At 40.9% G+C, this 12,696-nt stretch overlaps 1 protein-coding gene across 3 annotated transcripts in view; it reads right to left on the bottom strand.

Moving 5' to 3' along the window:
- FILIP1 (filamin A interacting protein 1) overlaps positions 1–12,696 on the bottom strand; it is a 209,354-nt gene that overhangs the window by 18,202 nt on the left and 178,456 nt on the right. For all 3 annotated transcript variants that reach the window (XM_056109778.1, XM_056109777.1, XM_056109779.1), the window contains one exon: positions 3,028–5,830. In XM_056109778.1, the coding sequence (XP_055965753.1) occupies positions 3,028–5,830 (2,803 nt within the window). The remainder of the gene's footprint in view (positions 1–3,027; positions 5,831–12,696) is intronic.

Below are 12,696 nucleotides of genomic sequence, written 5' to 3'. Positions count from 1 at the left end.
ACCCTTCTCGAAAGTGCTCTTAACATTCTTGCTGTGATTTCTTACTTGAGTCTTAACTCAATTAGCTTCCATCTCAGGTCACTTCATTTGGCAGTGCCTCCTTATCTGCCTTTTCTAGAGGTGAGGGGTGTCTGGGGTATAGTGAGCAGTGTTCGGGGGCTACTCCTGGCTCTGTGCTCAGGGGAGATTACTCAGGATCCAGGAAGCACTCAGGATAGCATATATATATGCAATGCTGGGAATAATTGGGGGTGGACACATGCAAAGCAATCACATTAATCCTTGCAAAAACTCTCTTGCCACTTCTCTATTTTCTATATTTTCCTTCTCCAAACAAGGTCTTTAGTTGCCCTCTAAATATGAGTGTTGCCATATTCATTCTCACCTATGTGCCCTCCCCAGTACCTATTCTTAAAAAAATCTTTTTTTTGGGTGGCATTTGAGAATCACAAAGAGCAGGGTTTCAGATAGCCAAAGCTACCAGGATCACATCAATGCATATGGGACATCATGACCATATGCTTGCAAGGTTGCAAGGCAGGAGCTCTAAGGCACTACTGTTCTCCCGGGGGCTCCGTCATCCTTTAATTAAACTCAAAAATGATTTATTTCTCTGGGCCAGAGAGATAGTACAGTGGATTAGGCTCTGGCCTTGCATGTTGCCAACTGGGTTTGACCCCTGGCACCACATAGGGTCCCCTGAGCACTGCCCAAAACAAACTTGAGCATAGAGCCAGGAGTGGCCCCTCAGATCAAAATTAAAACCGAAGCAAAATCAACAAAATAAAAGATGTATTACAGAAGAAAGAAGCTGAGGATAGGGATTCTGTCACAATTCTTTAGGCTAGAAATAGTGTAGGCTTGAACTGTGGTGGTGAAAATGAGGACAGCAGAAAAATGAAGTGAGACCTGAAAATTCCACAACAAACTGAATAGAGAAAGCGCTAAGGTTTCTGAACTGCTTGCAAAGCATGCTCTTTTCCTGTTGGGTAACCTCTCCAATCCCCTTCAATCTATCCTTTAGATAGTGAGAGGAATTTAATAATTCCTCAAAAATGTTGCTATGGAAAGTAACACTTCTTCTATTTGACCCTTAAGATGGGAATTAGATGTTTCATTAGAAAATCTGTTCTAAGTTACAACATGTAGCTCCGTAGTCTTTTTCCTAAACAAGCAGCAGAAAGAAGCAAATCCCTGTACAGCTATGTGGCCTGGAGTGATAGCACAGCGGTAGGGCGTTTGCCTTGCTAGCAGCCAACATGGCCAACCCCAGTTCGATTCCTCCAGCCCTCTCGGAGAGCCCGGCAAGCTACCAAGAGTATCTCGCCCTCACGGCAAAGCCTGGCAAGCTACCTGTGGCATATTCGATATGCCAAACACAGTAACAACAAGTCTCACAATGGAGACGTTACTGGGCCCGCTCGAGCAAATCGATGAACAACGGGAGGACAGTGCTACAGTGCTACACCTATGTGGCCTAAAAAAACGTCGAACATTTAAGAAGGACGAGCAATTCTGAATGCTGTTTGGCTCCTGCAGAGTCAAAATGAAGTTTTACTGGCAAATCAATTGCTAATTCTTGCTTTGAAGTCTGTCATGAGTGCCAGGGGTCAAACCCAGTTGGCAACATGCAAGGCCAGTCACAGAGAACCGAAATAAGTTATATTGGGTTGGAGATACAGCTCAGTGGTAGAATGCTCATCATTTATACATGATGCTCTGGATTCAATCCCCAGCATCAAAAATAATGAAATAAAAAATGCAATATGGCAAGTTATCTCAAAGATATGATAATATTAACAATAATTTCTATAGTTAAATTATAAGCTTTATGTCTTTCATGTTTGTTTGCTTTTAGATTTGGGGCCATACCAGCAATACTTACTCCTGGCTCTGGCTCAGGAATCACTCCTAGTTCAGGAGATTATATGAGATACTGGAGATTAGATCTAGATCAGCTGCACGCAAGGCAAGTGCCTTGATTGCTGTAAGATTTTGGTCCTCCGTGTCTTTCATAAGTGTTTCCAAGCTATGCAGTAGGTAGTTTTTCAGTCAAACATAATAATTTCAAGTCTCTTTCTACTATCCAAATGATGTCCAAATGCTATTATTAAAATGATAAATGTGAATATTATTCTATTTTAACAGTGTTTCACTTACTTATAAAATTATAATAAAATTCCTAATAAATTTAGTCAATCTCTGGAGGCATTTTGGAAAAGAATTTATTTTTATAGTCCAGGTTTTATACTTTGGAGATGCTTTTTAAAAAAATAATAATAATTTAGCCACCAGCTGGTTATTTTCATCAAGCACCAACTTACTCTCTACAAGATACGAATAAAATAAACTAGCTTTTATTAACATAAACTCACTTCTTTTTTACCTTTAAAAATAGTTTTTGATAGGGGCTGGAGCAATAGCACAGCGGGTAGGGCGTTTGCCTTGCATGCTGCTGACCTGGGTTCGATTCCCAGCATCCCATATGGTCCCCTGAGCACTGCCAGGAGTAATTCCTGAGCGCAGAGCCAGGAGTAACCCCTGTGCATTGCCGGGTGTGACCCAAAAAGCAAAAAAGAAAAGTTTTTGATAATAAAAGTTTTGAGAAAATTATTTTTGGAATAAAGCATGACTACTATCCAATCCCAGTATCATCGTGAGAATTTCAGGTTGTTAGACATATAATTCAGGAATAGTTTTAATTACTTCTGCACAATGACCATTTTCCCAAATGATATGTCTAAAAAGCATTCTAAACATAAAAATCAAATTTCAAAACTTTTAATAACTATATTGCATAGAAGCTATTCTTACAAACATTTGGGGGCTCCTGGTAATTTAAGTGAAAACATTTTTTTCCTTAGGATTATCTTATCAAAATATTCAAACACTTTTAATTTTTATTTCTTGGTCTCTTTTAGAGGTATTCAAGGGAAGCAAGAAACCTGTGTTTGATTTGATTTGGGGTTCTGAGTTACTCTTACTTCATCTTCCTCCTAGCCGGGGCTTTTGGAACCTTTTACTTACCACTGACTGGGTTCCTCTGGAGGATGAGGTTGTGACTGGCGTGATAGTGATAGTACTTGTCACTTTGCTGGCACCAGGTCGTGAGGACAGATGATTCCTGGGAGAGCGAAGGACGGTGCCAGTGGAAACCTCCTTTTCAGCTGTCACGCTGACAGGTCGGACAGTAATAACTGGACTTGCCCCGTCTGCTGAGGTCCCTGGGGATCGCTTAAACTGAGAGCCTAAGTGAATGTGAATTTTATTGTCTTCCGTGGTGATGATGTTGGCATTGGAGTTGTATTTCCGAACTGGATTTGGGACAGTCTGTTTTTCTGGGGTGACTTTGAAGACAGTCCTTCCCATGGGCATTTCCTGGGACTCCGGGGAGACAGGCATCTCAGGTGGTGCCGCGGATGTGGACACAGTCATTATCTGAATCGGGGAAGTGGGTCTCTCTGCAAACACACCTCTTCCACCTTCTGGGGTCTTTTCTCGGGAAAATGTCGTGATTGTGACTGGCGACATGGCTCGTTCTGTACCCAGAGTACTGTCTCCACTTTTTGATTTCTGAGACATAACATTTGGTGATGGGATAATGGTTATCCTCGGTTTCTGATTCCCTAAGGTAGGAATGACCGTGGTACTAGAAAAAAACTCTTCAGAGGTTGGGCTAGTTATCTCCAGGGTGGCAGTGCTATTCTCATGGTCTGGGGTCACTCGAATATGTAAGGGCTGGCCTTGCTTGGGTGAAAGAACCAGCTCTCCTGGGTGCCCCGAACTGGAATTTGTTCGAGGCCCCTTCTCTTGAGTAATCGCTGGGCCATTTTCCCTTTTTCTCATCCATGGAATCCAGGACTTTCTCATGGTGAGTTCATTTGCTGCTGGAGGGTACCTGTCTAGGACAGAAGATCTTTCCATGGGCTTCTTCAGCCCCACCTGTCGAAGATTACTCATGATGTGATTTTCTTCTTGGAAGGACTTTCGTATAAAGACTGCTGGTGTCTCTTCCTCTGCCGCCTCACTGCTGACATCAGTCTGGACTCCAGTGGATGTCACAGGAATATCCACCATTCTTCTCCCATTCATGCTGGGTCTAAGCGCTCGGCTATACCGTTTAGAAAGTTCCAGCTCTTTGGTCAGATTGAGGACCTCCTGCCCCATATTTTTGTTCTTATTTTCTTCTTCCATGAATCTCTGTTGAAGGACAGAATAATCCACTTGAAGCTGAGAAAGCTGATCCTCTTTGTTCATTAACTCATGAATCTTCTCTTTCAGGGCTTGCACTTCGGCTTTGAGGTCTCGACTTTTGGCTTCTTCTAACCGAAATCTGTGTCTCAACTCGGCTTCCTGGCTCACAGCCTCCCCTTTCTCTATGGCTTTGTTCTTGGCGATTTGGTGCTTTATCTCTTCCAGCTGTTGAGAGAGGAAGTTAGCCTTATCCTGCTCCGTTCTAAATTTCTGCTCTAGCTGATCATACTCATCCTCCGTCTTCATCAAATCCCCTTCAACCACCTCCAGCTGCTGGAGACGTTTCTTTAGTCTCTCTATTTCGAGGGTTAGCTCCTTAATCTTGTTATCTTCTGGGCAGGTGAACTCTGATCCTTTCCGAGACCTCCCTCTTGTTCTCTCTCTCTCCACCTCCTCTATCCCATCCAGTCTCTTCTTCAGAACGTTAACACTGCAGCTCAATTCAGAGGATTTTTCTTCTTCATTTTTCAGCTTGCCTATTAACTCATCTCTCTCTTTTGTCAAGCTGTAGACCTTCTCTTCCATCTCTGATTTCAGCTTTAAAAACTTCTTACTTTCTTCAATTAGTTTTTCAGTTACATCCATAACCTTCCCTTGCTCTACCTTGAAACTTTTATTGAGACCATCTACTTTTCTTTCTTCTTGCTTTATTTTTTCCATCATATTTTTCCTTTCATCCACCAGCATCACGGTAAAAGACTTCAACTTTGTAAGATCATCTCTTAGAGCCAATTCAGCCTTTTCCAATCTGCTTTCAGAACATTCTAGTTCTTTGACCCGACTCTTGATCACCTCCAACTCATTCAGCAGGTCTTTGGTTAAGTTTTTTTCTTTCTCCAGATTCAGATGAAGCTGATTACATTCATATTTACTCTTGCTGAAAGCTTCTTCCAACTTCTCCAGTTCAGACATTCTCTTCTGTAACTTCTCAACTTCAAGTTTGAGTTCACGACTGTGGTGCTCTTCTTCTTGAAGCTTCTTCCTCAGTTCTCTGCACTGGGATTCGGTTTTCGTGATCTCCTCATCCTTACCCTCCATTTCAAGTACACGCTTCCGAAGATTTTCCACTTCTGCCATGAGACTGGAATTGCCACATTCCCCCTTGGCAATTTTATCTCTTAATTCCTGAAGTTCTTCTTCTGCTTTTTGAAGATTTTTGTTGGTCTCTTCTAGCTCCTCTATCCTCTGAGTTAAACCAACCAGCTTGAGTCTAAGTTGCCTGTTATGCGACTCTTGATTGGCCAATTTTGCGTTCATCTCCTCATGCTCTTGGGAAAACCTTGAAGCCTTGTGTTCAAAATCGACCTCTAACTTATGCAGTTTCTGCCTGTCTTCTTTGGATTTGGAGGTAATGGCTCGGAGCTTTTCTTCTTCTTCCCTTAGTTTCTGAGTAAGATCCTGTACTTTCTGGCTTTGCAGGCCAAGTTGCTCAATATGCATTTGTCTTTCATCCACCAGCATGAGTGCAAAAGACTTGAGTTTCACAAGCTCATCTCTCAGTTTGTTGAGTCGCTTAGCATTTTCCTTTTCCTTGCGGGCTTGATAAGCTTTTTCTTGTTCAAGGAGCTTTTTCAATCTAGAAAGTAAGAGATATTAACGTGTTATTTTATATTCTGTTTATATGTTATATATATTATTAGAAATATTAAGGTTGATTATCAATTAGGCTTGCCTTAGGTATTCAATTAAAAAATTAAATACTATTACAACAACTCCTACTATAAACAGTTCCTTACCAAACTGCTGAAATGGACAGATGAAAATAAATGTTAACACACCTAAGAAGTTGAAATACTTGTTGGTTATCTTGAGAAATAGTAATTCGAAGGTAGTGTGAAGAGAGCTTTTGACATGCTAGTTTCTTTTCATCATTAATGTGCTCTTACATAAGACTGTTTGACATAAAAATTCAGAAAGTTGAAAGGGGGGCTTTGTGGGCCGTCCCCCACGCCCCACCGAGGTCGCCAGCTGCCCCCCACGAGCGGCTCTCCGGCACGGCCACGACTCCAGGGCACAGAAACCAATCTCTTAACTAGCTAACTTTTAATAGAAATTCTTCCAGGGTCAATAAGTAAAATAGCAGAAATTCAAAACCGCGCGGCCGCGACATCATTTTATTCTTAAACCAAGTTGTAGAAAGCAAATCATTTCACAACGCTGTTTCAGCATGTCTGATTGTGGGGGGTGGGTCGTAAACTCTAAACAATAATTGTGCATCTTCTATCGAAATAATCTATCTAGTCAAAGTAGATAGAGTATTAACTAGAACTCATCTGCCTCACAAGAATTGGGAGGGGTGGGAGGTGGGGGTCTATTGGGGTTCGGGGTTAAAAATGAGTATTGGTAAAGGGAAATGTGTTCGGTATCTACATGACTGAGACCTAAACCCGAAAGCTCTGTAACTTTTCCCACAGTGATTCAATAAATAAATAAATTATAAAAAATAAATAAATAAATAAATAAATTCTAATGTATTTTAATAAGGAAAAAAAATTCAGAAAGTTGAACATTTGAATATATCTCTGTACATATATATACTTACGTTGCACATTGTTAATAACTATATACTTAAGTTGTACATTATTAATAACTACATATATAGTGCCACATCTTCTATATCCTAGGCATTAATATGCATCTGGTCCTCACAGCAATGCTAAGAGACATGCACTGTCATTTTTGTCCCCATGAGGAAATGAGAGGTGGCACCTGCCACCGTTCACATGGGAAGTGAAGTGGCCAAGCTGAATTCAGACTCTGACAGTAGGGTTCCAGGGTGCCTTGCTCCTTACCCTGGCCACATCTGAAGGCCATGTGCCTTCATATGAGAAATTCACTTTAAATAAAAAGGTAGGCACTATACAAGAGCTTTGGGTTTTCTTTTCCCTTTTTTTGTGCATTACCAGGACCTGGTGCGGACAAATGAGATAAGCTTTCTTACAGAAAGTTGATCGAATAACTGAATTTAGCTAATAGAATTGTTGCAAGATCTTGTCTTAGTTTTCCAACTTAGATTTTTTTTTAGGCTGGGAACTATCTAGGGAGCAATTATTATCACTATAAAAATGTGGCAGTCATAGGAAATACTAAATTTTGCTTGTATGAAATGAAATTTCTCTATGGTATTTGTGTAGAGTTTTTAAAATAGGGATATAAATTTGCTTGAATAACTATTATCCTTATGTTGCTTGCACCAGTTTTTAATAATTATTTTCAATGTTCCATAAAACTAGTTAAAATAATAGTCATATTCACGATATCTAGTGTAAGAATGCATTTTTAGTAGTTCATTTTTTTAATTTGGTTTAGTTTGGGGGCCACACCTAGTGGTGCACAGGACTTATTTCTAGCTCTATGCTCAGGGATCACGCCTGGCGGAGCTTGGGTCAACACATGTGGTGCCAGGGATTGAAACCCAGGCAGCAGTGTATATGACAAGCACCTTACCCATGTGCTCTCAGGCCCCGTCAGCATGTTTTAAGTTTCAGTGGAGGCCTCTGTTTGCCACTGGGTGGCAGTGATGGTCCAGGGGCACCGCAGGGGCAGAAACAAGCTCTAGCATCCAACCACCAGCACCAGTATGATTGGCTGAACAGATAGAGGAGCTTGGTCCCAGGGTCCTGAGCACTGTTTCAGACCCTCAACCCAAAATCAAAGAGAAGTTATAGGCAACCCCTATGTGTTTTAACTTCTTTTTGTCCTTCAAAATATCTTTTGAATCTTATTTATCCTGAATGATTTATTTCATATTTATGAATAAATTAAAAAACAGAAGTCAACAGTCTCACATTGTGTGTTGCAAGAAATGATTAGACAAGGGCTAGATACAGTGCAGGGGATATGGCACATGCTGTGTATGCAGTTGACGCAAAGGTCAATCTGTGCACCCAGTTCAGTCCTTAGCACTACTCCAATGGTTCTTTGAGCATCTCTGGGCACAGCCCTGGCAAGTCCCAGGCAGTGCCAAGTGTGAACTTGGAGGCGTCTAAACACTCAAGAGTAATCCAGGGAATCCCTTGCTCTGTAGGGCCAGAACAGTATCGAATCTTCAGACTTTACACTGAACTGTCAAAACGGGTTGATCAAAACCTTTAACAAACGTAAGTAATCTCTTATAGAAGGTCTTAATGGCACCCGGGTGAAATACAACAATCTTCACATTCTTTCCTCTAAGGATACTTTTTTGCGGCATTTTCAGCGATTTTTCATAACAAACAATACAAAATATATTATTTTGATTCTGCTTTGGGGCAGGGATTGGGGTTCAGGATGGAAACATCCGAACTATGGTGATGGGAAGGTGCTATGGTGGTGGGATTAGTGCTTGAATATTACATTTAATCAAATATTGTGAACTACTTTATAAAATAAAAAACTATTTAAAAAATTGGTTGACCAAAAACCAATAAATGATTGCACATACACATGATAGTTACTTATCAACTCCATTGCCATACAGTTATGGTTCATATCTTTGCTTAAGTCATTAATATTTTCAATAAAATTTTTGTAAAACATAAAACTTGTGTCTAAGCAACTATTATGTAAATACAAAACTTCCTAACTCCACTATATTTTATTCCTAAAATGGTAGAAAGATTGTGTTCAAATCCTACATACTCTCATGAGCTAATATTGTAATGATTTCAGTAACTGTGGTTCTTATATGTGTAAAAAAGTGTGTTCTATGGAATATCTTCATTATACCTGGAGCCAAAACGACGGAAATAATGACACAGAAAGTAAGAGAAATTTGAAGAGAATATTTTGTGACTCTTTTGCTTTGTGTGCTTGCTTATTTGTTCTATTCCTTCTTCTCCCTTCTCTTTAGTTCATGGTTGTTGATGTTCCTGTGATGTCTGAGGGTCACAGCTGACTGAGGTGCTTGGTTGTGGTACACCAGAGATCACACACCAGTGCTACTAGGAACTGTGCCTGGTAAAGTGTTGTGGTAACTGGGATTGAACTCATGGCTTCACCAATGGAAGGCAGGTGCTCTATTAAGTAGCTACAGCCCTGAGCCCCTCGACTCTTGTTTTATCAAATTCTAATTTCTGATGCAAAGAAATAAGGCGAAGGATTTTGTCTACAACTGGACCATAGCTCTACTACTGAAGCAGCACACAGCTGGTATTGAGTGGGAGGAGGAGTGGGAAGCCTAAGAAGGAGAGAAACTCCTAAGAAATCTTGAAATTATTTTGTTGACTGTTCCCTCCTGGCAAAAATACTCTTACTGAAAAAGCTGAAAGACTGGAAAAGTAACCACTTTTAGATTTTCACTTCACATTTTTTTAAAGATACATCCAAAGGAGAAACTAGGTTAGAAGATTAGAAAAGGGAAGTATGGAGAAAAATCTTGGGGCAACACAGAAGTAAAAACTAAAGTGAATGAGGTTAGCCTGTTTAAAGCATGTTAAGAAAGAGAGGAGATATATTAGGAGATGCCCATGGGCACTTGTTTCGTTTATCTACCTGCCCAATTTTTTTTAATGGATTGAGGTTATGTGACTTACAATACTGTTAACTGTTAATAAATGGTTTCTGGGACCAGAGTGATAGTACAGTGGGTAGCACACACAGCTGACCTGGGTTTGATCCTCGGCATTCTATATGGTCCCCAAGCACCGCCAGGAGTAATTCCTGAGTGCAGAGCCAGGAGTAACCCCTGAGCATCACTGGGTGTGACCCAAAAGACAAAAATAAAAACAAATAATAATGGTTTCACATGCACATAATTTCAACAACACATGTCACCAGCATACCTACCTCTCTCCCTGCCCAATTTAGCATTCTGCTTTTAAGTGGGTTTTTATTTTCTCTTCCCATATTTAGAAATGCTATTTTTTACACATTTGACATGCATTCAGAAGCATTATGGTAGGATAGACCTAGCCCGGACAATCCAGATCAGCTTTCCCCAAAATGTCCAGAGAGGGCTTTTTCCAATGCATATCACCTTGACATGTAAAGCCAAAATCAACTGAGTTCCCATGGGTCTCAAAAGAAACTTACTATTACCTTAAAGAATGGAAACTACCCAGACTTAGCGTCATCTCAAGAAAAATCTTTTTTTTTTTTTTTTTTTGCTTTTTGGGTCAAACCTGGCAATGCACAGGGGTTACTCCTGGGTCTGGACTCAGGAACTACTCCTGGCAGTGCTCAGGGGACCATATGGGATGCTGGGAATTGAACCTGTGTTGGCCGCTTGCAAGGCAAACGCCCTACCCGCTGTGCTATCTCTCCAGCCCCTCACAAAAAATCTTTCCATACTGAACTAACTTTTCTTATGCAGGGCAAACATCTAGGGGCAGGGTTCTCTCATGTGAAGTCCTCCCCTTCTCTTCATGTGAAATCTCACCCTGTTCTTTATGGTTCCGGGTCACTCTCACTCCTTAGTTCTGGACATAAGCCTTCAGACTGTCCTATTTGCTCTAGATTATCCAGCTGTGCCAATTCTCCATACATAAGTGATTACATTTGATCTTTTCCTCCTCCTACTCTCCTGATATTAATTTGCTTAACCAGTTTAAGAAGAAACTAGAAAGATGGAAGAATCTTCTTTTGTACCCTTACTTATAAAATATGACTGGCACATATTGCCATTTTTCCCCAGGCATTTTTCTCATAGTTATATTTAATTTGGTTCTTCTAATAATTTGCTCACTATTATCAGATGTAGGATCAACTTCCTCTAAAAGGGTTAAATGGAAGAAAGATTGCTTCTCCCTTCAGTTTCCTCCCTTTAATGCTTGGTAATCAGTCTTCTAATCCAAAGTCAAAAGTTTGTCATTGTTCATACTGTATTCTCTTGTTTTATTTTTTTATATTCTACAGATGAGTAAAACCATTTTGTATTAATCCTTTGCCCTCTGGTATATTTCAATACCCTCTAATTCCATCTATATTACAGAAAACTGTTGATTTCATCTTTGCTTACAGCTGCTAGCATTCCATTGTGTTTATAAACCACAATTTCTTGATCGATTCTTCTCAAGTTGGGCATTTGGGTTGTTTCCATTTCCTAACTATTGTACTAAGTGTTGCAATAAACAAGGATGTGCGTATATTCTTTTGAATTAATACTTTCGTGTTTTGGGGTTAGCTCCTGGAAGAGAACAGCACAGAGTCTCCTGCCCCCGCACCTGGCTGTTCTTGCCAGGGCCCATTGGAGGGGAGCAGATTGAGTTTTCCTCGCCACCCTGACCAGGGCTCCAGCAGCTGAAGACCTCCAGGACCAGCCACCACCATGCTGAGACCACTCTCCACAAGCATGAAGGTACCAGCAGAGGAACAAAGGCATGCAGGTCCCGGGGCTGAGATCTCCGAGCCTGCTCAGATTGGGGTTGAGCATCTTCCACCCAGATCCTCCATATTACAGTAGGCAGGGGTCACACTCACCAACTGGCCCCCTGGCGCCATGTAATCCCATCAATGGTCAAGACCCAGAGACTATAAAACCCAGCTCCTGGAAGCACGCAGCCGCATTTGCAGCCCCGCATCTTATTATCCCATTTTTACTTTGGGCAAACTGGCAGACTACCAAATGTAACCTGCCCACACGCAGAGTCTGGCAAACTCCCCGTGGCATACACAATATACCAAATACCAGTAACAATAATGGGTCTCATTCTCCTAACACTGAAAGAGCCTTGAATATGGCACTTTTTAAAAAGTTCTCAAGGCTAGGATGAAGGAGACATTACTGGGGCCTGCTCAAGGCGATCGACGAACAACAGAATGGTCATGATCATGATCGGGGGTAGATGCTGAGAAGTGGAACTGCTGGATCAGATGGTAGCTCTGTTTTTACATTTTTGAGAAATCTCTACACGGCTGCTTCCATTGATGTTAAACGAGACAACAATCCCACCAACAGTGAATAAGGGTTCCTTTCTTATCACTAAGTTTGGTTGTTTCCAATATTTTTGATCTATGCCATTCTCATTGGTGTGAGATAACTCATTGTTATTTTGATTTGTATTTCTCTAATAACAGTGATGATGAACACTTTTTAGAATGTGCCTACTAGCCACCTGTGTGCCTTCTTTGAAGAAGAAACTGATCCTGTTTGTTTATCTCTTCAGAGAAAATCTATTTTAAGAGGTATAGCAAGTCATGCCATAGTCTTGTTCATTATTGTAATTAACCAAACAAATTGCTCCACCAACTAAGAACGGCCATGCACCACCACCCATGGAATCAAGAAAGAGCTATCAATCTGTCAATCCTGTCTGATTGATAGAGTTCAAATATGGTTTGAACTACGGGAACACCTTTAAGGATGATTAGAGACCTCCCTAAAAGCCTCTATCCCTCCAGGAGAGCCTGGCAAACTACCGAGAATAACCCACCCACATGGCAGAGACTGGCAAGCTATCCATGGCGTATTCAACAGGCCAAAACCAGTAAATACAATGGTTCTCATTCCCCTGACTCTAAAAG

Source organism: Sorex fumeus, unplaced genomic scaffold (genome assembly GCF_029834395.1).
Source record: "Sorex fumeus unplaced genomic scaffold, SorFum_2.1 ptg000008l, whole genome shotgun sequence".
In the NCBI taxonomy this organism is placed as follows: Eukaryota; Metazoa; Chordata; class Mammalia; order Eulipotyphla; family Soricidae; genus Sorex; species Sorex fumeus.
The sequence above is the reverse complement of the archived record's forward strand: the minus strand, read 5'-3'. Positions and strand labels throughout refer to the sequence as shown.